This window comes from Loa loa, assembly GCF_000183805.2.
Source record: "Loa loa unplaced genomic scaffold supercont3.139, whole genome shotgun sequence".
NCBI classification, from domain to species: domain Eukaryota; kingdom Metazoa; phylum Nematoda; class Chromadorea; order Rhabditida; family Onchocercidae; genus Loa; species Loa loa.
Genome location: NW_018108319.1, coordinates 88,002 through 114,308, shown reverse-complemented (window position 1 = coordinate 114,308; position 26,307 = coordinate 88,002). Strand labels below are relative to the sequence as shown.

The 26,307-nt window shown below is 32.9% G+C and overlaps 6 protein-coding genes across 7 annotated transcripts in view; 4 read left to right on the top strand and 2 right to left on the bottom strand.

The window, feature by feature from the left end:
- LOAG_17852 (hypothetical protein) overlaps window positions 1-1,380 on the top strand; it is a gene marked incomplete at its 5' end in the record, with an annotated part of 3,213 nt that extends 1,833 nt beyond the window's left edge. Inside the window, 3 exons of the mRNA XM_020450516.1 lie at window positions 209-388; window positions 531-613; window positions 931-1,380. Coding sequence (XP_020305796.1) covers window positions 209-388; window positions 531-613; window positions 931-1,309 — 642 coding nt within the window. The 3' untranslated portion in view covers window positions 1,310-1,380. The remainder of the gene's footprint in view (window positions 1-208; window positions 389-530; window positions 614-930) is intronic.
- A 3,315-nt stretch (window positions 1,381-4,695) lies between these two features.
- Window positions 4,696-8,478, top strand: LOAG_03905 (hypothetical protein; the record flags this gene model as incomplete). The annotated part of the gene is made up of 6 exons (XM_003139442.2): window positions 4,696-4,711; window positions 5,105-5,302; window positions 5,774-6,051; window positions 6,702-6,803; window positions 7,142-7,425; window positions 7,746-8,478. The coding sequence occupies 6 exons, from the start codon at window positions 4,696-4,698 to the stop codon at window positions 8,395-8,397; spliced, it is 1,530 nt and encodes a 509-aa protein (XP_003139490.1). The 3' UTR covers window positions 8,398-8,478.
- A 1,840-nt stretch (window positions 8,479-10,318) lies between these two features.
- On the top strand, window positions 10,319-11,546 carry LOAG_03904 (hypothetical protein; the record flags this gene model as incomplete). The annotated part of the gene is made up of 3 exons (XM_003139441.1): window positions 10,319-10,390; window positions 10,651-11,215; window positions 11,455-11,546. The coding sequence occupies 3 exons, from the start codon at window positions 10,319-10,321 to the stop codon at window positions 11,544-11,546; spliced, it is 729 nt and encodes a 242-aa protein (XP_003139489.1).
- Window positions 11,547-11,778: 232 nt separating this feature from the next.
- On the top strand, window positions 11,779-16,874 carry LOAG_03903 (hypothetical protein; the record flags this gene model as incomplete). Its single annotated transcript, XM_020446447.1, has 10 exons — window positions 11,779-12,142; window positions 12,543-12,741; window positions 12,972-13,063; window positions 13,244-13,557; window positions 13,917-14,278; window positions 14,527-14,844; window positions 15,100-15,296; window positions 15,467-15,681; window positions 15,886-16,093; window positions 16,537-16,874. The coding sequence occupies 10 exons, from the start codon at window positions 11,779-11,781 to the stop codon at window positions 16,830-16,832; spliced, it is 2,565 nt and encodes an 854-aa protein (XP_020303215.1). The 3' UTR covers window positions 16,833-16,874.
- A 328-nt stretch (window positions 16,875-17,202) lies between these two features.
- LOAG_03902 lies at window positions 17,203-19,773 on the bottom strand. Of its 2 annotated transcripts, XM_020446446.1 has the most exons (5): window positions 19,666-19,773; window positions 19,192-19,453; window positions 18,832-18,933; window positions 18,147-18,514; window positions 17,203-17,320 (listed from the first exon to the last, which is right to left on the bottom strand). In XM_020446446.1, exons 2-5 carry the CDS (start codon window positions 19,447-19,449, stop codon window positions 17,317-17,319), a joined length of 732 nt encoding a protein of 243 aa, XP_020305795.1. In that variant the 5' UTR covers window positions 19,450-19,453; window positions 19,666-19,773; the 3' UTR covers window positions 17,203-17,316. The 2 variants fall into 2 exon arrangements, with proteins under 2 accessions (XP_020305795.1, XP_020303214.1); XM_020446445.1 differs by lacking the exon at window positions 17,203-17,320 and having other exon boundaries at window positions 18,051-18,514.
- Window positions 19,774-20,524: 751 nt separating this feature from the next.
- LOAG_03901 (MSP domain-containing protein VAP) lies at window positions 20,525-24,202 on the bottom strand. The gene is made up of 7 exons (XM_003139438.2): window positions 24,092-24,202; window positions 23,708-23,778; window positions 23,057-23,243; window positions 22,296-22,447; window positions 22,049-22,141; window positions 21,771-21,848; window positions 20,525-21,367 (listed from the first exon to the last, which is right to left on the bottom strand). Exons 1-7 carry the CDS (start codon window positions 24,147-24,149, stop codon window positions 21,308-21,310), a joined length of 699 nt encoding a protein of 232 aa, XP_003139486.1. The 5' UTR covers window positions 24,150-24,202; the 3' UTR covers window positions 20,525-21,307.
- Window positions 24,203-26,307: the final 2,105 nt, after the last annotated feature.

Here is a 26,307-nt window from a genome sequence, read left to right as displayed (position 1 = left end):
TATATATATATATATATATATATATATATATATATATATATATATATACATATATATATATATATATATATACATTTATTTATTTACATATTTATATGTATATGTTGCAAGTGAAACAGCATTGATCTCTAATTTTTTTTTGATCTGTATCAAACGGCTATTATGAAAACTTAGCTTTAACGGTATAGAACTCTCAGTAATTTTGTAGGATTTGGTTAACGAGTTTATTGAAAAACATATTATACTTACTTGTGATGGTTTAACGACGAAATATGATCGTGAAGAAAGAGCAGTAGATATCTTCGAGCGTCTTCGTGAGTATGAATTAATGGTGCTTCTCGAACTTCATTTGATTAAAAAACATCCAGAACTGATCGAGGAAACTGAGGTTTGTCCTTATTGCTGAAAAAAAAAAGAAGGGACATTACGAGAAAGCGTTTTTGTGTTGGTTTTGTTTCATTCAAAAGATTTGTTTGAGAAATGTATTGACTTGGGAACCGCATACGTCCAGTGTTCACTTTTAATTTCAGGTTGTAAACAAGTTGGGTTTTCTGGTATTTGTTGCTGACTCAGTCCATATGAAAAGTTTTCTTGATGAAATTGTTTGTGACCAGTAGGTTTTTTCTTCATTTTCGCCGAAAAAAGAAAATATACGAAGAAACTGAGCAGATGCCAACTTAACTTCTGCTAATGCTGATGCTAGTGGCTTGACCTTTCCGTCGAAGTAGCACTCTTTCGCTTGGCTTACAGCCAGCATTAGTGCCACTGGTCGTACGTATATACCACGTTACATGTTAGCATTTGGAAGCGCAGTAAGTCTCGCATTACATGCTTATCAGTTGAGCTGATTAATAATTAAATTTTAGAAAGAAACAGTATTTCTTTTTCACACTGTTTAGGAACATAAAGATATAGACAGTTGCTTTTCAGATTTGCTCATATAATGCCCAAAGCAATGGTTTATATTTACGAAGAATTGTGTATAAAGATGCCACTTGATCTGGAAGATCGAACAGCTGATACAGGTGCAGGTAGAATACTTGAAGCTCGTGAAGTGGGGAGGAGAAGTAGTCGAAAAATGGGTCCAGGAAGTGCAGCAATGCTCGCATTAGAGAGGAAAGCTGCTACAAAGAAAGCCGAAAAAGGAAGGAAACATAAAAAATGTAAAAGTGATGATTCATCACCTGAATCCGGATCTGGAAAGCAGAAAATGGGACTTCGTGCACGTGCGAAACAAGCAGAACGGATCTCAAAACGAATCGCTGCTCGCGAAAAAGGCAAAAGGGCTGGTTCGCGTTCACATCATTAATTCTTTCTTTATTTTTTGATATTTAACGTTGAAGAAATAATTCAGGTCAAAGTGCAGCTCAGGTAAGTGGCAGGAATATCATTGCTTTCAGTTTTACATGTTGACGTTCATTCACTGTCTTTTTGCTTGATTTTTTGCACTTTGTTACATTAAATTTATGTCCATTCGTCTACTTTGCATAGCTGCCAGATTGAAATATATGCTGTTTTCAAGCTTTAGATTCAAAAACAAATGTATTATTAATCTATCGAAAAGTACCTCACATGCTAAACATATTCTTTGTCGTGCTTTTTAAAAAGGCCATCTGTTAAATAGTTAACAATGCTCCGCCGATGTTTATTTAGACATGTCAAGTGATTAAAAGTATCGCTAAGATTATTATAATTTATTAGCAGTTTTATTCATTTTGGAGTTGTTTCATTTTCCATAGGACTAATTCTTCAACGTCGAAATGACCTTACATTATTCTTGTTATTGTTATTGCTGCCTCGCTGGTGTTTATTTATATGTTAAGTGGTTGAAAATATCACTAAGATTATTGTAATTTATTAGCGGTTTTATTCATTTTGGAGTTGTTTCATTTTCCACAAGACTAATTCTTCAACGTCAAAATGACCTTACATTCAGTTAGCGTTATTGTTGTATTGTTGTTGCTGCTGTGGCAGTAATAATAGTAGCAGTAGTTGTTGTTGTTGTTTATTTTATTCAGTGACAACCTTGTCAACACGTCTTTGTCACTGCTTTGTATATTAATAGTTATCGGCTTCGGTCGGACCTACTTTCTGTTAAAACAGTTATGCCATGTGAGAAAACTTTCAAATCCTATTAAAGCCTTATGTTCATCTCGTTTGGCAGAGAAAAAAATTTTATCCTTTCACTAGTTAACCCCCACAACATGCTGTAGAAAAACTTTTACGCTTGCTGAAAACGGAAGAGTAAAAGTTTTCATGTTTGATTTTCACATATGTATTTATTGGTTTGAAAAGGCGTTTTTGGAAATACCGAATGGATAACCCGGGAAGCCGATACAGTCACTAATGGACGCAAGATTGGATTTTTTACTTCGGAAGTCGGTTCTTTGGTTTTCTTGTTTGGATCGCTTTAGAGTGCTGTTTTAAGTGGTAGCATTCCTACACTTATTTGGATCACAGATCACTTGTAAGGTTATCCAGAATGGCTATTGTAAAGTATTTGCTTATCATTCCTGTGAAGAAAACCATGAAAAGCATGAGCATTATGTAGACGGGTAAGTGATTAACTTTGCTATATTTTCAGATTCACCTAATTGTCGAATATAGCCTTATTGATCGGTTCATTGTAACCGCAAATTCGAACAGCTTCAATTAAGTAATTCTTAGACGAGTCATATGCAAATTACTCTCATTTTTGATGAAATTTGCAGTACTTCTCTTCATATTATGTGGGATGATATCAGTAATTTACTTCTCACAATTTGAATAATGGTTAAATGTTTGTGTTTGTAAATGATATATTTTGATGACGTTCAAACTTAACACATCCTATCGAAGACAACTATTGATGAGGGATTTCAAAAAATCTGGGGGAATTCTAGTATTTAAATAGGAAATTCCTGGAGTAGATAGTTTTACTATATACGGACAAATTTGCACCACACTATATTCTTTGCGTCAAGTTTATCTTTGACACTATGAACCAATGATAATCTCTTACAGCTCTCTAGCTGGAAGTGGGGTAGGTTTGTAAAAGAAAACACGTCCTAACTTACATAGGTCATCTTCTTTCATCTTGAATATTTATACAGGAAAGAATTCTCGTCATATTTACATCTTTAAATCATTGCATAATTGCATTGTAAGCACCTCATTCTTCTCTCCCAATCTTTCTCTATCCTGCCCCATTAATGATCAGTGTTTTTGGCATCGAAGAGAAAACATTAATAACTTCCATTGGATAATGTGATGTCTATATTTGTTATTTTTGCAAAATAACAGAATTGATTAAAACGAATACGACATCAAATATATTTCGAACTTTTAACTGTCAACCATAATACATCTATACCTGACGTGTGCCATTTGTGTCGTTAATTTACAATTATATTCATCATATTACAGCGTATCCGTGTGCGATTATTTCTTTGTAGGATAACTTATTTCTATAGGATAACCTTTTCTTTGTAGAATAATCCTGTTATACTATGATTCTGAAAGTTGTCAACTAATCCTTCTTTTTTTTATTGATAAAAATTATAGGTGTAGTAATCATCGCAGCATGATATAATCATCTTTAATACAAGCCTCAAAAATTAATTGCAACAGTAATATATAAATCTTCCATCACATAGATAAATGCGTGAAGTATTTTCAACTTTGACGATTGCTGTGTAAATATTTTATTTTTACAACAATATTGTTGAAAATAGTGAAATGTAATGAATCAATTCACAAAAGATCACAGCAAATTCATACGTAATTTCTGGTTATCTCTTTACATTTCTTTTTAGGTAATTTATTGATTTTTTCGTATCTTCTGATGTCATTACACTCCTTGTACCATTGACTAAAAATTATTGACATATTTCCTATATATATTAGCGAAATGGATGCTACAAAAAGTTACAACGCATTGATGCGTAACTTGCAGTCATCTCTTAAAATTTTTCTGATATAGTTTAATTTATTAGACAATAATTGTTGGTTGATATTGCAACAATTTTTTTCATTATCTCCAATCTTAACATTGTTGACGTCATCATTATAATCGATATATGATATAATTGTAAATGGTACTAATAGTATTCTATCTTATAGTTGTTCATTAAAGGAGAAGTGGAAGATCAATTTCCCTTCGTTATTTCTGATCTCTTTTATCACATTCTTTTATTTCTGAATTTTTGAATTTTTTGTTCCCATTTCATCTGGTAAAAGTTTGTAATATTGCATTAGAATGGAATTTTTTCGCAAGAATTGGATTATTGAGATTTTGTTTCCCTGTAGGTCTATTTTTGAGCTGTCAAAGTAATAGTCAACTCCAGTGGCGATCATTCATCAGGATCTGTCTATTCTTAGAATGTGTGTTCACCAGAATCTACCTATTTTCTTCTCTTTCTCTTCTCTACCACAAAGTCTTCCTCTTTCCACACTGCTCGCTATGTAAAATAGGGTTTCAGTGATCAAAACATGATATTGTTAGGGATAAGTGCCAATTATTCTTGGCTAAACTCATTTCATTATCTTTGATTATTTTGAAACATTCATCGTTTACTTGGTCTGATAATCGTTACCTTTATCAACGGTTATATGTATCTTTTCACTTTATCTAATATTTCAAAACATGTGCGAAATGTCAAAATTAGCGATATTAAAGCTAGATTCTATGTTGTTTATTTGTTTTAACTGTTGAAAATGACTTCACATCGAAGTCATTCGCTTATGTGTTTACTGATATTATGGTTGCTTTCAGCAAGTGTTAACTAATGAGTGAATAATTTCTACAGTCATTAATGATGTATTTCAAATGATATCTTAAAAATCTGAGCTTAAAATCTGTATTTTTGTTTTAGAACAATATTTTCTACTTCATTCTTGGACTATCTCTTTACAATAGATACGTTGCATTTTGTTAAGCTTAAATTGCATCATTCACTTGTACAGATTGTCTCCTTGTATTTGTAAGCTCAGTAGAGATTTGTCGAAGTGATGGCTTTTTCCTGATGTTTTCAAAATTTTATTCCCAATATTTTTTTTCGAATCCAATTTCATCTTTATACAAATTAATTCTCCTAAACAGATGAACGATTTTAAGTATTTTAAGACGAAAGTAAAGAGATAGAGGAAGAAAAAGCAGGCGAGAGTGGTGGTTCATCTTCCGGCACAATTAGTGAAGGTGATGACCTTGGAGAGATAGTTGTACCGTCAACACCGAAGTCAAAAATGAAGAAGAAATTGGATGAAAAGGTTTCTAAAGATGATGAAAACGTCATGCAAACGCCACTCAGTAAACTTAATCGAAGTAAGTCATTGTTTTTGCGAAAGAATTATTAAATTTATTTAGTTTAATTTTTTTTCTGTCGTAAGAATGCTGATTATACTCATTTAGTATCTTTTTCACAAGTTTCAGTGGTACCATGTATGTATTGAAGTCTTCATGCTCTTTTCATTTCATCGTTGTCATTACCTAAGCAAGGTCATTATTGAATCTTTAAAATCCTGCTGAATTGAAGTGTTACCACAACGAAATAGTTAGGGAAAATGTCAAGAATAGATGCCTTCCTCGTATCCAGACATCCTGAACCATGAATATATATATCTTCTCTAAATGGATAGTACCCGTTCTTTCTAGTTTTACCTGTGTTAGTCTCGCGGAGGAGGTGATTATCTTTTGGTTATTTTAATTCATGTACTGGGACTTCATCTTATCGTCCAAAATAAATTGCCCAGATCGAACATTGTAACATCTCGAAATTTAAATAGTAAATTTCAGTTCCGACACGTAAAAACGAAAAGCTAGCGGTATTGTTAGAACAAAGTTTGAAGACCCAATCGCAACAGCAGTCGCGAAAAAGAAAAAGTCTTCCAATGACACGTGGAAGAGTACCACCCAGAAAATCACGCAATTCGCTACCATCATCACCATCCGCCTCCAGTGTTGTTAATGTTCCACGAACACGTTCCGCACGTGTTAATTTAAACGAACGTTTTGCTATGATGGATCGATTAAATGAGGAAACTAATGCTTCTGCTGCTACTACATCACCTGCAGTAAGTACCATTTTATAAATATAACGCATTCGAATTCCAATTTTAAATTATTCTTCGGATATTCTTGTATTAAAGATTAGAACATATTATAGATTATTTAATCTACTGCTATCTTATTCAAGCTCACAGCGAACCTGAAAGGAAATAAGAGAAAGGTAAAAACTTAAAAAAAGGATTACGACCTCAGAGTATTCTTCATAGATTAGTGAGAAAGAGTATTTTTTCTTACTAATCTATGAAGAAGAGGGGAATTTTAGTCAGTTTAGTTAGTAATCCGGAGAAGAAATGATAGGAAAATTTCAAATGGAACCATTTTTCAATTCTTCTTCTACACAGTTATATTTGTAATGTTTTCATGAGGTAGCACTTCAGTATTCCTTGCTTCGGGAGCTTTAATCGGTGATTTTTCACTGGTATCTCAGCATCTTTTACTTTTTCTAGATAATACTTTTAATGTAAAGAGGCTTCGTATTTGCATGGGAAAAGATCGGTCGGTGAAATAGGAAAAAATAATAGAAACGCAAGTTTTGACAACACATATTTATTGGTTTCACCAGATTTGAAATACTCAATTGAAAATAACTAGATTTTAATCATTGTTGAAAACTTTATAAGATTTCATTTCGTTTTCAACGGGTTTTTATTTTCAGGCTGTGAGCAAAGATATATCACTAGACAAAAGTATCATTGAGCGATATCGCAAACGCATCGAAGCTGTCCGTCATTCAGCACGTAAAAGTGATAAAAATGAAGTAATAAATGTTATTCTTTTAAGTTATTTTTACCTTCGCTTTCGAGAATTTCGTTCTTATTACGAGATTTTATGTTGGAAAAATTATTTTTGCTGCTAAATATAGAAGAAGTTTACTTCATGGTTTCAAATACTTGCGGAAACTTTTTGCGTTGATATCTAAATCATTTTCCAAGTCGTACACTTTTTATTACAAAATTCTAAGTCATTCTATATTCTTTTCTTGAAAGTAGGAATTAAAGGAAAGCTGGGAAGTTTATGAATTCTGCAGGACGATTTTCCATTCAGTAAAAAAGAAATGAAAAAAAGGGAAGGTTTCTTGAAATAAATTATTTGAAGGTATTTTATGGTCGCTCCACATCACGTCGTAACTTGTTTGATGATAGTATTGATGAGGAAGATAGTGAAGGAGTGGCGACGCGTTCCACAACTTGTATTCAGAAGAATCGAAGCGGACGATCAGTACAAACTAGCCAAAAAGTGTACATGGCACATGCATTGCTTAATGTTTACAACACAGACCCTCTGAATCCACCGAAACTGCCAAAAGATGCTCCATTCAAATTACATCGTCTCATTCGTCCGGCATCGAAATCAGATAAAAAGAGGCTGTTCAAGCTTAGGTAAGTTTGTCATTTTTAAAATTTAGAAAAAAATTTTTCTCTCAAAATTTTTTTAAAAATCAATAGTTTGTTTGACAGGAGGCTTTTGGTAGTGTTTCGATTAATTTCACCGAATCGGCAAATGAATTGAAATAATTGAATGAACTTTTTATAATCATTCGCCTCGATTGAAAACTTGGTGACAATATCCAGCGTGCGACTGCGTCATGATAAGATCTCAACAGATCTTCGAACATTAAGTTGAAATAACCAAAACTACACTTGAAAACTATTTCTTACTGGATGTTATCTACTTTTATTATCTCGTAGTTGTTTTGCAGGCTTCGAATAGCTCGCGAAAAATCAAGCTCATCATCTTCACTGATTAGAAGTGGCACATCGTGTGGGGTTCTTGAAGCTGCAAGTTCTTCAAAGGAAACGAAAACAAAATCCGAAACAGTGGAAGAAAATTCATCGAGTGGGAGTGAAAAATTTGGAGCCGTTAACAAGAAAGAAATATTAGAAAGTGGTAATCCCGAAGAAACAATGGATGTTTCCAGGGGTTCGTGTGTAAGAAAATTATCTAGAAGATTAAGTGGGACACCAAAATATGCCGAAACTGATTCGAGATCTTCCAGCCAGTCGTCGAGGAAACATTCCAGTAAAAAAGGAAGCAAGTCATCATGTTCTTTCAATGGTGTGTCATCGAATAAATCGAAAATTTCGGATAGCAACGGATCTGTAAGCGAGAAGTCGTCAAAAATTTCCACTGAAGCTATGGATGATGTCTCTCAAACGGTAGTGAATTCATGTATTAGTTCCGATTCTGTTTCCGAGAAATCTGAGTCAGCAGATATTATAGGGGATCAGATGAGGAAGGCAAGTTACAAAGTTACGATGGATAAAATAGAAAATGAAGATGAAACAGTAGAAATTTTGAGTGGCATTCCATGTAAGATGAAAGGAAAACAAGATGAAATGAATGTATCTTAAAGTTTATTTTTCATTTACGTTTCAGTTTGCGTATACGGCATTGATAGAGACTCTTTTATGTTTAAGACCAGATAATATGCTATTCTTCTACTATATAGAAAGGGAAGCTGAAATTTTCTTCGATGAAATCTTCGATGCTGAAATTTTCATGCTCTCTTGACATTTTCAATAACTTTATATAATTTTTTGAATTGCTACTAATGGAACATCTGAATACGGATTGATAGCAAAATTTGGATTCTATATTTACAAAAGAATGAAAGTTCATTTTATTAAAAATTTGCCAAATCTCTAATTATCTTCAGTTTTATATAGTCCCAGGTTTTTGCTTGATCCTTTCATTAGTTTATTGCTTTGAGAGACATTTCGGATATGTTATGAAATTTGTTTTTTTTTCCAAAGTTCTAGAATATTTGAATCTCAGTGCTTTCAGTCTTGTTGTTTCTGAGTAATGTGGAGCGCGTGTTAGGTATTATCTTTTTTTTTCTTTTAGAAAATTCACCACTTCTTCCGATTGATACATATTATTGATTCGTTGTGTGGTGTTTTGTGTTTTAGGTAGGAATCATACAAGGTCAAAGAGACGATTCGGGACAAGGTGCCATTTGCTTACAAGCAAGACTTGGTTCCGGAACACTTCCAAATACTCTCTTAAAGAAAAGTTTAGGTCGGACAAGAAAAAACGAATTTACCAAACTAGGAAGGAAATTTTCCTCGAGTTTTCTTTTTTTTTAAAGAAAAGTTTTAGACCGAAAAATTGATGATTAAGGATGAATGCATTTTTCAACTATTGCCAAAGATACTAAGTACAAAACTAGGTTGGGATTGTTCCAGTAATAAAGTCGAACATGTTTGTCGATTCGGTCCTATCAGTCCAGTTTGTAAAACTAGGACTGATTGATTTTTATGAACAATTATGAGGAATAATCCAATATTATCATCCTTTATTTAGTGTTTTATTTCTCAAATAACTTATTGTGATATGATGCTAAATTGTCGTATTATCTATTTTTTTTTCTTGCCCGGTCAATCTGCATTTATTGTTTGAAATTCAAAAAAGGAAAAAAACCACATCTTGTGTGCTTTCCAAACGATATACTTTCTCTGCTACATATATTAGTTTTTTCTTCTCTTCAATGTTTGCTTTTTTTTGACTTTACTAAAATGCTTCATCTTTACGTATTAGTGAATGGCTAATATAAACTGCAAGGTCTTTTAATTTTTTTATTTGCTTGTTTGTTTATTTGTCAAGGAAAAAAAAATTGTCTTCATGTTTCAATCTTCTGCATTATATATTTATGTATATATGGTACTGCAAACAGCTGAGATGCTGTTATACATTTTAGATGATAATAATTTCATGTAAGATGTAGGAATTGTAAGGAATATGGAGTGTTGAATGCGAACCATAAGGAGTTCAGGAATAAGTGATATGAATTATAGGGATTCAGGAATGAATGATGTGAATAATGGAAATTCAGAAATGAATGATATGAATCAGAGAGATTCAGGAATGAGTGATAAGAATGATAGGGACTTCATGTGGATGATAGGAATGCAGGAATGAATAACAGGGATTTCATATGAATCATAGGAATTCAAATTATTGGATTTTGACGTCAAAAAAATTGATTTTTAATATGCTAGTTCAAATTTTGAAAGATTAATACATATAGATTAATACATTCAAAAAAAGATTAATACATTAATTGATTCATATTGGACTGATCTTTGTTTTTTGTTTTTTGGCCGTAGTTTATGTGAGATTTTTTTTTTCTCGGATCAATTAAAAATATAATTTCGAAATTCTGTTAATATTTAACCCTTATAAATCGTGCCTATTTTTGAGGAATTCAAAATCATAAATAATTAATTTCATGCTTCTAGTTTTGTGTCTTGCGCGAATGGTTGCGCTTATTGAATGAGAAGAAATCTTGCAAAGCAAACCAATGAACAGCGACTTTTAAGGCCACGTCTAGAGGTTAAAGAAGAGGTGACTATTTAAAAAAAGAGTAAAAAAAAAAAAAAGGTTTCTTCCAAAAGGTGGTGCTACAGATTAGATAAGGTAATTTAAGGAAACTTGAAGAAGTTTCCAGTTGCACAAAACCAAACAAGTAGTCATTGTTCAAAGATTATCGATTAATCTTAATAGAAAACAGTGAATGTTATCTTTAATGGCGATTTATCTTCCGATGAAGATATTTTTATTTCAACGAATGAATTTTTGGGTTCGAGTTAAATTCTTAGTTTCAGGAAGGATTTGATAGAAGTGATGTAAAAAAAGCATTGCTAGAATCATTATATGAGCAACGTAAGGAGGAACGTCGAAAAGAGTTGGAAGGTGAATTGAGACGATGTGGAAATCGCATCAGAAATAGGCTTACTCAAAAGGATCAAAAAAGAAACAAGAGGAATGTACATAGATGTGATTATGGAAGCAAAAAATACAAAGAAAATTCGAAATTAGCAGAAAGAAAAGAGAGAGGAAAATCTGAAGAGCGTATTTTAAAAAGCAAGAATTTATTGAGAGGAAAAGAAAAAGTAAATATTCAAGAAACAGAAATAAAAGAGAAAGGAAGAGTGCGAAGTTTGGAAGTGAGAAATAATGATACAGCAGTAGTGAAGAATCGAGAGAAAGCAAAAATTCCGGAAGTGAGAATTATTGAGCAAAAGGAAAAAACAAGCGAAGTTATTCCGGAAAAAGCAAACACAATCATCGAGAAGGTGGAACATAAAAACGTAAAAAAAGATCTGGATATCGAGACGTTACCGTCAACCAGTGATTTTGTCCGGTTCATGTCATTAGATTACTCAGACGGTTGGAATTTGATGTTACTAAATTTGAATGTTTAATTATGCATATGTAATTAAGTGAAAACGTAGCAAATGTTTAAATGTTATCTTATTAGAGATGGTCATAACTTTGGTCAAATGGTCAATCCGAAAGTTTCTCACTAAGAGATGATTGAATTCGTAAATTGTTTATTATTAGGATATAAATTCTATGTTTTTATCAATTCAAGTTGCTTTCCTGTTAAAATTATTTCCCATTTATAGATCCTGAAGATATTCCAAGGGAATTGCGACATTTTCGTGCACTTCCATTGGTACCGGTTCCGGAATTACCATGGTCAATCTCGAACAAATGAATGGCAGAATTGTAAGTGGGATTTGCTATAAATTGTAATTAAATAAATAAAATAAAAGACAGCTACTATGCTTCATCGTATTATATAATATTTCCATTTGTACTTTTTTTTCATGATATAAATTATTTCCATGATATAAATTGAACGGTATCGAAAGAAGGATAGGATATTCATTGATGAAGAGGACAAAACAATATGAATTGTCCTCATATAAAATGAAAAGTTTCATTTGATGTCTCTTTTTCGTCAAGATTGTAGTCACAAATTATCATATTATATAAATTTATCAAATGAAAATTTCCAGGCTCATTTGATCAATATTGCATTTATTGGTATTTCGTTCTTCATATCATTACTACTATTCCAACATGGTTTCTTACTTAAACGAGTTGAGCTCACATCACGCAGTTCATGTTCGGATGTTGCTTCACGTGATGCCTGTTGGTTTCCAGCTCAGTACCAACGAGCTGTTATTATTCTAATTGATGCTTTACGATATGATTTTGTTGCACCATTTCAACGACAGCTTGACAGTAACAACAAAGCATATTCCGGTCACTTCTCGACCATTACTCGTTTACTCAATGATCATAACGGTAAGTCAACATCGCTCATCAATCTACAACACATTTACAACATGCAAATATGCTGGAAATATTGAACGTAGAAAATTTTCAGAAACAGGGCAGTTTCAAGTAAAGATTAATAGTGGAGGACTACTAGATGTTGGTAATTATCATCTGATGAGAAATGATATGGTTCGAAATGCACTAGGTCTTAATTTTCAGCAAAAACTAGAAATTGATGATTTAAGCTGGTGAAAATTAGAAAGGTTTTGCTATTGTACCATATAAGGAACTCAGGCTGGTGACCGCCATAAAATATTATAATTAATGTAATTAAATGAATCTGGTACAAAATAAATAAACTTCGAAAAACAATGTCCGTTAGAATTCATTCTTTACGAATTATAGATTTCTTGAAATCAAATTTTAGAATCAGCAGTTTTGATGCACTTCCGTGCTGATGCTCCAACTACTACGATGCAGCGTTTGAAATCATTAACCACTGGCTCACTTCCCACTTTTATTGATGTTGGTTCAAATTTCGCAAGTACTGCAATACTGGAAGATAACTGGGTTGATGAAATTGTCGCAACGAATCGAAGTATCGTTATGCTAGGAGATGATACATGGTAATTTGTTTAATGTAACCGATGAATTTGAAAATGAACCATTTTTTCTTAGTCACAAAATTTGCTGTAATATGTTGCCAGGTTAGGAGAGTGTAATTTGATTGTAAAGAGAGTTGAATTAGAAATTAGAAATTCAAGAACTGTTTTGTCGTTTTGATCGCACAGCTATTTCGGAGTCCCATTGTTGGATGCATAATGATGCGATAACAATATATGCTTTTTTTTTTCAGGGTTTCACTCTATCCAGAACAGTTCAGACGTAAATATCATTTGCCATCCTTCGATATAAATGATCTTCACACCGTTGATCAGATGATTTTGAGTAATTTTAAAGATGTTACAGATGATTTTTTAAGGTTTTATAGATGGTCTTTAAGTTTTTTTTTCTTAAATGATTTCAAGTACTTCAAATATTTCATCAGATGAGCAAATTTTTTCAGTACATGAAGTTCCCTCATACCCGCTCTTCCTTATTGTATTGTTAGATGGATCCATATTCCAGATAATCTTTTCGGTGAGCTTGTAAAATCGGATTGGACCGTACTGATAGCGCATTTTCTTGGCGTTGATCATTGTGGACATAAATATGGTCCAAATCATCCTGAAATGTTCAAAAAACTGAAGCAAATGAATGAAGTTTTGGCAAAAGTGGTTGATTCTCTGGATAATGATACTTTATTGTTGGTAATGGGCGATCATGGAATGACTGAAAATGGCGATCATGGTGGCGATGAACCACTAGAAATCGATGCTGCTTTATTTATGTTTGCCAAAAAGAAGTTAATTTTTGCAGAACCGCCGAAGTCAGTTTCACAGGTGAAATTTAATCGCAATTACCATAGTATTAGTTCGATTCATTTCTGCTCTGCAAAACAAAACAAAAAAGAAAACGACTTGGAAGCTGAAATTTTATGCCTTGATTTCAATCGAATAGCAGTTGCAAAATAACGTCTCTCAGTCGCAGAATGATTTTTATAAAGTCATGGTTTTGTGAGATATCTAACTCTTCCAACTTTTAAGAGATTCAGATATCGAAAAACCTGAAAAGTTTTTGATGGACCAGCTTTCATTTATCACATGTTTAGCAGTCATTTATTCTGCCTGCACTTTAGAATGATCATCGAAACGACGAATTTTTCCGGGTTACGTGGAATGTTTTTCTTTTCTTTTTTCAGGTTGACATTGTGCCAACAATTAGTCTGTTACTCGACTCGCCCATTCCATATTCAAATATTGGAACCCTAATTGATTGCACTATAGTACCGGAACATCGGGCTCTAGCTATAAGCAGTAATGCAGAGCAAATGATGCGTTATGGACGAACTATTGTGGCAGAAACTCAATTACCGGAGCTAGATTCATTGATACGAAGTTTCGAAAATAATGGAAATGTAGAAAACTCCATTGATTATATGCGGCGTTTGCAAGAACTTTTACGTGCTTCATGGACTGAGTTTAACAATAGTTTCATGCGAATCGGTTTCATGTCATTGCTTGATGCCGTATTATCAGTTTACGATTCGCTTTATACGGGAAAGTAAGCTCCGTTATAGAATAAATTTCTAAGAATTATCCTCAAACGGAAGCAGTTGACATTATGAATTTATTTCATGAAATCCAGCTACCAATATTTGCAGAATACAGTCGTGCTTTTTCCAGAAACCCATCACTAAATGATCGAATAGTTTTGTTCTTTGTTTAACGTATATCTTGACATACTGTTAACTATAGGAACAGCTTCATAAGTCTTATAAATGCGTTTCAGTTTGCTCTTTCTTTTTTCAGCATTTCATTTGCCTCATTGATTTTTCGGTCCGGTCTATTTTTCATTCAAATATCTATTTTTTTGATTGGAGATGATGAGCATTATATTGCAATTTTGGATTTTTTATTATCCTTCTCACTGATTATTCAACTTGTTCGAGCAGCCAGAACATTATTTTCTTTCACATCAACAATTTGGGAAATTGCTATATTCTGTATGACTATTGTACATGCATCATCTTTCCTTTCCAATAGCTACATTGTTTTTGAATCATCCGTAATACGTTTCCTGACGCAAACCGTGGTTACTATTGCATTTTGGCAATCATTTTCAAATAGGTATATGATTTCTGAAAGATCTACTTAGCCGCTACAAAGTTAAATTTAAATGTGATCAATACAAGTTTCTAAACCAAAAAAAATAACAAAGAATACATTTATTGTTAATATAATAGTTAATTTAAATCTGGTGAAGGAGAGTAGAAAAAATATGAGTATCTTGATAGTATCATTATTTATCTCTAGATGCTAACTTTCCTTAGATTGCAACGGTTTTTTTTCTTTTTTTTTTTCATAATAACATGTTATTTGCAGAAAACATAGTAATCGTCATCATTCGAGATCATTTTTAACCGTATTAGGAGATCGTTTTAATTGGCAACGTTCTCTTATCTTTATTATCATCATTTTACTTTTACGGCTGGGCATTTTTTTTGAAAAATGTCGAGAAGAGCAGAGAGATGCATGCGAAGCTACAATATTTTCACAGTCATTTTCGCATATTCCGCATAGTAAGTGCTTTTAGCATAAATCATTTTCTATCAGTAAATTTCCATGGATTTTTCATTTAAATGGAGTGAGCACGAGTTTGATAGTTAAAGATTATTGCAGCTATCATGATTTTTAATCGCAATCAGTAATCAAATTTCTAACTCAAGTAATCATATTAGCTGTTTTTTAGGCCCCATAAAAATAATGCGTTTTATGTTCGGTATCTCAGTACAGATTCTTGCTACATACTTGGTGACGAAGCTTTTGCGAAATTATCCAAGTGAAATTTGGACTTCAACATTAATTTTTCCAACAGCTGTTGCTTGTATTACTTCATGGTTATCTCTTTGGTTACCCGAAGACACTGTTAGCCATTTTGTTCGATTTTCACTTGGTACTGCTCAGGTTAGTTCTTAATTGTAGCATTTTGGCAGTATCGCGACTACGTGATATGTCATTTAGTACTATAGACCAATGAAACTGTAGAATTTTTATATCGTTTATAGAAAAAATCTTTTAAATTGCTTGTAGAAACTTCATCATCTTTATTCGAGTTCTTTTTTCTTCTACGGTATTCAGATTAGCAAATATGTAAATTGTTATTTCCAGATTGTTTATGGTTTGTCGTTCATCAATTTATTAATTGTTTGTTTCCGTGCAGCTTGTATAGGAAAATTTTGGAATCAAAATAGTTGCACAATATCATACGTAGTGTGTATATCATCTGTCTTGTTTCTGATCCTGGGTGATGGTCTAGCATTCAGTTTTCTTTCGTTAATTACAGTAATCTTTCTCATTCCACTTATTGTGGATGATGGTATGCTATTTTTCCGTATCTTTAATCTTAAATGTTCGTAAATCTAGATTTTTTTCCCTTACTTTTTGGATTATTTTTCTATACTTGAAAGACTTCCTATTTCTCTTTAATTTTTAGATTTTGATTGACTTAATTTATTGAAAATGTTAAAATATTTTTGTCGTATCCGGACTTAATTTTCTAATGTGATAAGATGATAAAAAAAAAAAAAAAACAAACTCAAGTATTCCCAAACGATCACTATAAGTTGTACCTCCGATGTTTTTAAAAAATCTGACTGGAATTAACTGAAACAGACATTCATTTAATGAAATAAGATCAATTTATAAGTCTAATGTGAGAAACCAGGTTGCCTCTCATAAGAAGTGATCATTTGGGAATTCTTGCGTTATTTTCTTCATTTTATGTCTGAAATTTCCAAATTTATAGTTTTTGTTTTTCAGAATATTACCAAATAGTATTTATTGTTTTTTTATCATCGCATGGATTCTTTTCTTTATCACATCAACCGACATTCTCATCAATTCCTTGGCAAGCTGCCTTCGTGGGTGTTCCCGGTAATTTTGCCATTCAAATAGTACCGGGCACGCTTATTGTTGCGCATATTTTTGCATCGCAAATCATTACAAGCGTTGCAGTACCGATGCTTGTTGTAAAGCAAAATTATCGGCAATCTGGACTCTCACATTGGACTTATAAATTGATCTTATTTCATTCATTGAAGGTAAGTTTCAGTTAATTCCAGTCAGAATTTTAAAAAACATCAGAGGTACAAACTTCATATAAACTACAACTACAAGTTGTAGTTTGTATGAAGTCCAAAAGACTGAAGACCGAAAGTCCAAATCACGATTTGTAGTGAAATCTTGGACTTCAGTCTTCTTTTTTAATTTTGTTTTTTGCGGTCTTACTGTGCTCACTATGTGACATGTAAGCACTACAGATCCATTTTTGTGGAAAAATCATCTTGAAGTACCGATAGCTTTACTTCACTATTCAACTCGCAATAATGTGTGACGAGTGGAACCGCGAGTGAGGTTACAAAAATTGGAGCTCTCTATAAGTCTTCCAGGAGATTGGAAGTTATCAGCGATAAAGAAAGGATCAAATTTTCCATTTCGTTTTTCGAAATTGGATAAAGTGTGAAAATTCACTTGATAAAACCATTCCGTTGTTTAATGCCACTCATTTTTCAGTAGTTTAACTCACAGCGTTATGTTAGACTACCTTAAATACATTTCTATCTTAAAATATATTCCAAAAAAAAAAAAAACAGAATCCAATCGAATTTCAGGTGGTCTCAGTATGTGTAATGGCAATTATACATCGACGGCATTTGATGGTCTGGAAAATCTTTGCCCCGAAATTCATTTTTGAATCAGTTTCTCTATGTGTTGTATGTTTAACCCTGCTATTTACCAACTGCATCTTCTGGAAACTGATTGTACCGCCACCTTCTGACTTGACTGTTAAAAGAGGTTGACAGTTTATTGCTTTTCTCTAGTGACTCATTTCCATTAATCGACTAGAATTATTTACAAAATATTTTTTGCAAAATTTTGAATTTAGATGTTATTAAAGTCTTTCATCCGAAACATTCTTTATTTGTTTTGTCTTGCAGTTTTTTCTTGAATTGCTTGTTCTGTTTATTCACAACTAATTTGTTTCCCGATTTTATCTTTGAAAATCCTTTGTGGCCATGCCGGCGGGTATTTGGTTCTTGTCTTTTTGATTTATTATAGCGTAACATGTGTATTAAAAGTTATATCTGATTGCGATTATATTGCATTAATAATGCCGCAATTCCAACTTCATGCTAATTCCTTGAGTCTTCCTCAAACTTCTAGGTCACATTCTCACTGAAGTTTTAATTAATTGGATTAAAGTCATAATCTTGGCCCACATAAATAAGTGCTCGCTGACAAATTCTACCTGCAGTAATCTACAAAAAATATATGGGCTAGTTATATAGTTATAACCGATTGTTTGATTAATTTTTTCTTCGCAATGGCAATATCATTAAAATCAATATAATCAGTCAATAATTACATACTTCAGAATTTCTTGTTGCTCCATAAATAAATCATTCGAACATGCGTGGAAGAAATCAACACTAAGATCTGGTGTATCCTGAATAAGTTTGAAATACTGCAGTAGGCTCTCCTCGCAAAGACCATTTGATGCAATGATATCCGCCAGAGCAACCTGCTCGGGTATACCACTCTGTGCCCACCTTTCCAATGCAAATACATCCAGTGGTGGTAGTAAGTCTGTTCGTAAAATATCCAAGTGTTCATCAATTTGTACGGATATCTCTTCAGCTCGCTTATCAAATTCACGTTGTAGCCGACTGATTCGCTGTTCTTTCATCGTGACTGCAAGAAGACCTATACGACTTTTCTTAATTTCAGCATCGAGCTCCTGAAAACAAAACTAAATTGTGACAAAATCAACTACAGCAACCTGAGGGAAATTCTCGTCTTATACTGATAATCTTAAAGAGATTTTCAACTTCAAATACCCCGAAGGATAGATGACGTGATCGTTTTCAAAATTTTGGAACTTCCGCTTATATGGGAGATGAATTTTACATATTGTCTCCAGCAATGCCGGGACTTTAAGTTCATTTTAGAGGCCTTCATAAAGAAAGGGAACTAAGGTTAGGGATTATATTTAGAAATGTTGAAGTCTTGCAGCATTTTTAATGCGTACTGTCAAATAAAAAGTTCAAAGCTGACCTTGAATTTTCCAGTACTAGGTAGAAATTCATTAATTGTAGAAATAAAGCTCGCCCTTTTTCGTGGATTACCCTTTGTGGCGATGAGATCATTCATCAGGACCTACAATATTTAAAATAAAATTTCGAAGAACTTTCTGCTTTAAACGAAATCCTTCAATGCCTAAGAAAATATTTTCTGGAAACATGCATGAATGATAACCAAAAAACAAATTTATATATTTAAATTTTATAGTTATCCTAAACACTACTGCCAGTATCCAAAAATTGTATTTGCTTAAGTTTAATTTATTCTTTAAAGTAACCATAAATTTTCCATCTAAATATAAAACAGAACATGAAGATTGCGTAATTTACCAACAATGTAAGCAACCGCTCGTTCAATTCTATGTGCATTACATTCTTGACTTGTTGATGGAAGTTTATACGTTGTCAACTGTCTCGCTAATTCTCGAACAATTGAATAATTGGTATATTTCCGATGGCTAATGATATATTTCATGATAAAAAATGCAAATTCAAGATGCATTTCATTGGTAAGCGATGAGACCAACAATCGAGCAACCTTAACGTAATTGTGCCTCAGTGCATGCCGTACGATTGATTCATGGAAATCCATTAGTCTAAAAACAATACCAAGTCAGATAATCATAAGAAATGATCTCTTGCTTAATTACCTTCATTTATTGTTCATGTATTTACTACGAAAAAAGAACATTTGAATGAGTAGAATTTGAAGATTAAAATAGTTGTTAACATCTGTCTCATCTTGATTAAATCTTTGAAGAAAATTAAACCATAAGCCATTAAAAATAAGTAAAAATGTCAGACTTACCAATTGCTTCTTGATAATTACTTGTTAAGTTATAGCTTTGAGCATTTGGAATAGTATAGCATATCTTACATTTCAAGAACTTGCAGACCTGATACGAAATCCTAAAACACAGTAATATGTATATACGTATGTCTGAGTAAAACAAAATATTCTGTTAATTCGCAAATTTCATCTAAAAAGCTTTTTTTTTTTATCTAAAAAACATTTCTATACAAGCTTCCCCAGTAATGCTTAAAAAATAGTCGTGATTATTAATGGGAAATCTGGTGAAAGCATGCTTAAGCCTGAATTATAATTTTGAGAATCACCGTTATACATAATTCTTGCTCGGTACTGTCTCATAAGGTTAACTGAACTCAACCCAATTTTATCTGAAGTATCTCAGCGAATGGAAAAAAAAAATCACAGTTGTAATGTAAGACCATAAATCAAAAAAACCAAAAGCGCAAAATTAACTTTATTTCACCGAAAAAAAAGCACACAAGATTGATTATTGAATGGCTAAAGAAATATTAACACTGAAAAAAAAAAGATGAGATATTCCATTTTGAAGACTTGAATCACTTAAAAAGGACAAACGAAATCTGTTAAGTACATAAATACATGTGACAACGAACGAACCTCATCATTTTTGTGCATTATCATGAAAGTCACCAATCTTCCTAAAAAGAAACACTAAAACCTTATCGAAAAAAAAAATAAAACACTTCAATATTCAGGTGTATTAAACGACTAATTATCAGTGAAAGTTTCGAAAAGAAAAACCCGAAATTCATGATAACAACTTCCGCTGTTCATTTGATTGAAATATAGTTGGAGCTGAGAAGCAAATGATTGGTACGGTTTTTCGCGAAATGATCTCGATAGTTTTATTCAACATCTCTCCAACAAAAATGAACGAATAACAAGCGAAGTTCTCATTTAAATAAAACATGTGGGCATTTGATTTCGATTCTTAAACGACAGTATGATTAAACAGTTACAATGTATTACTTCTGCTGCTTACGTTTCTCTGAAAAAAAAGAAAAGTTCCACTACCACTTCCTAAATGAAGGATCGCCTTCACAATTACTGGTACTTTAAATACTAATGACTGCAATTGAATTACTTAGGTTATTCCACATTCTAGAAGCTTTTCCTCACAAGGAGATAAATTAGTCGCATTCGGAATATATATCAAAGTCTCCGTAACATAACAGCAATGAACTCCAGTCCACTGAGGACTGAACAATCACGGAAGCAAATTTGCTCCACCCATACTCCTTTCTTCCTCGACTTTCCCATCCCACATTTCATACCACGCATCGTTATTTTTGAACAGAAAGAAAAGGAAAATCCGACACCCAGAAATAACATTTCACCAGGCATCGTTATTTTTAAGCAGAAAAAAGGAAAACAACAGAAAAATAATAAATGTAGGGTTCATCAAAATTTACTACGTCCAACTATACCATGATCCAATAGACGAGGAAAGATAAAAAAGTTAAATTATAACTAAGTAACGAAAAGGAGAAAAAGATATAATCATTCGTGGATGAAATGGATTTACATCACGCTAACTTTCTGAGTTTCTCTACTGGGATGAATGATAATTGTGTCAGTTATCGTCTTGGCAAAAGCAATAAGTACATCCCATCTCATCTCAGAACAGCTTGCCAAAAATGAGTCCAAACATAAGGGCAGCAAATGCAATCAACACCATCTGAAAATAATAATTTTAATGCACATATAGTGTCAATCTTAATGTAAACTGCAAGCAGAAGATATAACGTGCAAGATTAATTCTGATTCTTAAGACAACAGCGTACCAAGAACACATGATATGAATTAGGGGAAATTCTTTGTAGTGAAACATGATCAATGCAGAAATCACTTAGACTATCTTAGTAATTCAAGGATGCGTCTATCTAGCTATGGCACATATTGTTTTATGATGGATTAGCTAGAGAAATTCAATGGCAATCGGAAACCATTACATTCCTCTGGTCCGCTGCATTAGTTTGTTAGCCTCACGCGTGGAAAGTATAGAAGTTTTCACGACATCAGGAAATAGTCGGAAAATTTGAATAGCAATTGCGTACATTTTAAATAACATAACAATTCACCTGAAGAATTGTGATTCCACCTTCTGATGTCTGGTTACCCGTGACTTGAGGAATTGCCTCAAGTGCAGCAAGTCGAGCCTGAAATTAAAGGATGTACAATAAGACTTGCAACTGAGATGGAAACACAAAAATATTTCCATAAACTTACTAAATGAGTTGGATTACGAAGTTCAAGCATAACTTTTAAAAGTTTAAGACCTGCTTGCTTCTAATCACAAGAAAATGTGCACAGAAAGCCAAACAAAGGAAAGCAAAACCTTGCAATTTATCGCGCTAACCTTAAGGTTATTATTGTCCCTTTCCAAACTAGCCTTCGCAGCTTCTACTCTATTCTTCTCTTCAATTACACGACGCACTTCGACATCCAGATTCTGAAGTATTTCAGTACATTTGGACTTATTAATTGAATAAATAGTAAAACACAGTATATTTAGGAACAAAAAAAAAGAAAGAAATGCTTAAGAGACAATGTAAAAAGCAAATTAAGTTTTACTTTTTCGTAAAATCTAAAGCAATAAACAGTACCGCAGCATATCCACCAGTTGCTGGTTTTGATTCAGAGGACACTCGAGGAGGTGTTTTATCGCCTCCGTACTCCGAAGCAGGAGGATGCTCGAAGACTACTCGCAACTTTGAATCCATAAGTTCGGAAGGCTGTGCATTTTTCCAAATACTATCTGTATTTTTCCAAATACTATCTGTTTGTGAATCATGTACATCAAATTATGCACTGCGCTATTCTCCCCAAAGTGTAGACATTCCAAAGACCTGACCCAGGACGAAACTCACCAGAAACCTGACTATCCCTAAAGTCTGCAAGAAACCATGCGCTCATACAGCGACTAAAGCTTCGATCTTTCGGCGAACAGCCATGCCTTGGGTTCCGTCTTATTCAGACGAGGCTGGTCAGTCCACCTCAGACGCTAGTCACCAAATCTGAATCATCGCGCAGTCAACAGAACCGAACTGAAATCACTTAACTCCCAGCTACTCTTGGACCATTACACTAAACATGGCTACATCTCCCCCCTCCCCCTCACAAAAAGAACTTCCAAGAGAAAACTGAAATGCAAGTAAAGAACTTCAAGGATTCGAGGACAAAATTCTCGTTATCTTAAATTTAATTCCATTGAAGGCTTTCAAATACATCTAAACCTAATATATTCCAAAGCGTATCTTTGAAATTGCAAACTAACGAATGCCTTCAATGGGAGCTACATCCAGTCGGTCTATCGAACGGAAGACATGAAAAACTCTGTTCACAAAAATGAAACTTAAGCGTATACCTAATGAGAGATCGCCTGGTGGTGCATAAACGCTCTGTACCATGAATTTATGCTTTGTATGTTCCACTTCTACATTACTGGATGCATCAAACGGTTGAAGCATAACTGCTACATTACATGTTTCTCCTGGACTGAGAACACCCGAGTTCGGACGGACACAGTACTGTTTTGGAGCTGTGGTCTTCACCTAAATAAATAAATCCAATTCGAAATCAATTTCGAAATCAATCTTTGGCTCAAAAAGAAAAACTCCCTTCAATGTTTCAAGAAACGAAGGGTTACTTTCCAGCACTCTTGAAGCAATGCACTGCCATACTTTGGCAAAGATATGCCATAGATGAGTGTAGTTGCCTCTTTCATCAAAAAGGAATAATACAAAATGCTCTACTTCTATCAGTATTTCATGATTAGTCCTCGGCCATCAAAAAAGATAAAGGTGTATTTCAACGTTAACAATAGCAATAACAATTAAATATGCCACTAGTTAAAGTACCTTACACAAAAAGATGAGTATATATACAGCACCACTTCTTGCTCATATCCATTACGGATATGAGCAAGAAATAAAACAGTATATCCAAAAATTCTACCAAACTTACGAATAATTTCATACATGCATCTAAGTTGTAAACAAAGACAAGCTTGACGTACCTTGAAGCAAACCTGACGCTCTGTAGGGTTCGTCAACCTCATCTGACAAGTTACTACATCATTGAAAGGACCTGAAAAAGCGAAATTTTTAGCATATTATTTCCGTTCGAATGCTTGTTTTTTTGCCCTTAGATTTTCCTACACAATAGACATTTCTTTAGTCTTATAGAGCTTGAAAAGAAATCATCACTAGTTAATTTGAGAGACCTGCCACTAAACACGAATAAAACTTCACTTTAATGTTACCTAACTCTTAATAAAAGCTACCATTCAATCGAAAATGTGGCAACTTTGAATTCAGTGATTTACACTGTGCCATACTACATCATATAATGCATCAAAACTATTTTTAAACCAATGGAATCAGTAAATTAGAACACAAACCTTTAAAGACAAGCTCATGAGAAGGCTCAATCGCCAGCACTTGCAAATTTCTCGACATTTCTGATTCAATTTTCGGAGAACAAAATTCCTAATCAACTATCCCCTGGAATTATGCATGAAGTATTCAAAATAATTCACCCTATAATAAAAGCAATAAAGCAAATCATCCACACATTTCATGAATTAAAAAAAAAGAAACAAATCTACATGCACAAGAGAAAAACAAAACAAAAACAGAGACAAAAATATGACCCTTTATTTGCATAAGAATAAATTATATCGATCGTTATTACCTTATGACAAAGATGTATTCACATCTACTCACATCAGATGTTACAGATATAAAAACACACTACATACGATATAAGTTTAATTAAATAATTTCATTTCTTAAAATGCAATTTTTTTTTAAATTAAAAATCTAATCAAATGCAAATGTTAGCACCTTATTAACATCCTATGGATCAAGGCAACATTTACGATAAAAACACTTAAAATAGACCAACTTGCGCTCCACACAGCAACTTCCCACTCTATTACAATATTTACATTATCAAAAAAGAAAAAAAGAACACTAACTATGATGAAGAAAACAGAACAGAAAAACTTAGAAATTTGGAATTTGGATAAAGAGTACCTTTGTCAACATAGCATTACGGCAGAATGAACAAGTTCACAAGGTATAGTTAACAAGCAACAGGACTAGCATCATTATAACTACTAATATAATTTGCCTAGGATAATCTACTTAGTTCTACTACTATTACTACTACTACTATACTATTACTTACTACTACTACTACTACTATGGTGTTTTGATATCCCTCTGTGATGGAAATACAAATATATTTCTGATATGAGGTCCGATAAATTCATACTCTTGAAATTTTTTTCTTTTTTTTTTCTTTTTTGAAGTATGATGTCACCCAGACGATAATTTATTAAGCGGAAGAGAATGGATTGCAAAAGGAAATATAAGATGTTACAATGTGACTGTATGTGGTATCAGTTCTTCTCGTCTCATATACAATTTCCCCATTCCTGTACTTGACTTTTCACAGATCCGATCACTCGACAGTTTTATATGCTATCATTGCTATAGTCAAATAAGCTGTGAAATAACGCACAAGTTGATAACAGATTACATATAATACAGAAGTATGGAAAATATTTTATGCAATAAAGTTTGGAGAATACCTTTTGCAAAAACATTTTGCGAGATTATTTCGGGAAGATAAAATGATACCCAAAAATTAATTAGCTAAAAAAAAATGAAGTGAACGATATGGAAGTAATGATTTACGATATATAAACAGTTAGCAAGAGGGTCTTGAAGTGCAATTTTACAATAATTTTCAATGAGCAAGCTGGTCTACATTGCCAATCTCACAGCAAACGGAGATGCCTGGAAAACATGTTTAAGAAATGAATAAGGTAGAATTGACATTTCCAACAATTTCCTTTGCTTTTCATATATGCAAAATTTTGTGTGAATTTCGTTCTCTCATTTCATTCCTCTTAAAAATGATCAAGTGAAGATAACAAGGTCGTCCCTAAGATAACGTCAACAACTAAACTCTTCCAATCTCACTAGCTAATCGTTTAATTCAGGAAATATAAGTGCTTGGATATTGTACTTTTCGGGAAGAAATGTTTTTAAACATTTCTTAACATCGACTAAATTTGGAATAAAAAATGACGAATTCAGAATGATCATAATATATGAGTTCAATCAATTTTCATGTCGGCAAAATATGGAGTACAACTACAAGATGTTTCACGACATCAATCACTTTCAAATCACTGTGACGAATTCCCATCAATTACAGTATATTTATGTAATATATGAATTCCTCACACAAATTGGGTTTAAAACGATTACACCACGAATGATGTACTATTTGGAATAACTGTTTGGAATACAACGGTCAATACAATGGTATGATCATCCCTGGCTTGAATGTAATGTCTAATGATGAATTCAAACTTAGCCTACTTAGCTTACTGTTGGTTCTATCACTAATAAAGCATAAATTGTATGGCAAGCTTATAAACAAGTTATAAAACAAATATGTTGCAAAAAAAGGCTACTGTTCAATTCACTTCTGAAATTTGTCAAATGCAAAATTTGCAAAATCTTACGCAAATACACAAATATATATATATATGTATATATATATATATATATATAAGAACTAAATTACAAAACAAATAAT

What these genes read in the sequence shown, in the direction of transcription:
- LOAG_03902 (XM_020446445.1), bottom strand. Translation starts at nt 19,449, where the DNA reads ATGGATTTCCATGAATCAATCGTACGGCATGCACTGAGGCACAATTAC. An exon ending in AACGAGCGGTTGCTTACATT is followed by an intron (nt 18,934 to 19,191) that starts GTTGGTAAATTA and finishes TAAATATTGTAG; the next exon opens with GTCCTGATGAATGATCTCAT. An exon ending in CTAGTACTGGAAAATTCAAG is followed by an intron (nt 18,515 to 18,831) that starts GTCAGCTTTGAA and finishes TTTTGTTTTCAG; the next exon opens with GAGCTCGATGCTGAAATTAA.
- LOAG_03901 (XM_003139438.2), bottom strand. Translation starts at nt 24,149, where the DNA reads ATGTCGAGAAATTTGCAAGTGCTGGCGATTGAGCCTTCTCATGAGCTT. An exon ending in AGCGTCAGGTTTGCTTCAAG is followed by an intron (nt 23,244 to 23,707) that starts GTACGTCAAGCT and finishes TTATTTATTTAG; the next exon opens with GTGAAGACCACAGCTCCAAA. An exon ending in GTGGAATCACAATTCTTCAG is followed by an intron (nt 21,368 to 21,770) that starts GTGAATTGTTAT and finishes TATTATTTTCAG; the next exon opens with ATGGTGTTGATTGCATTTGC.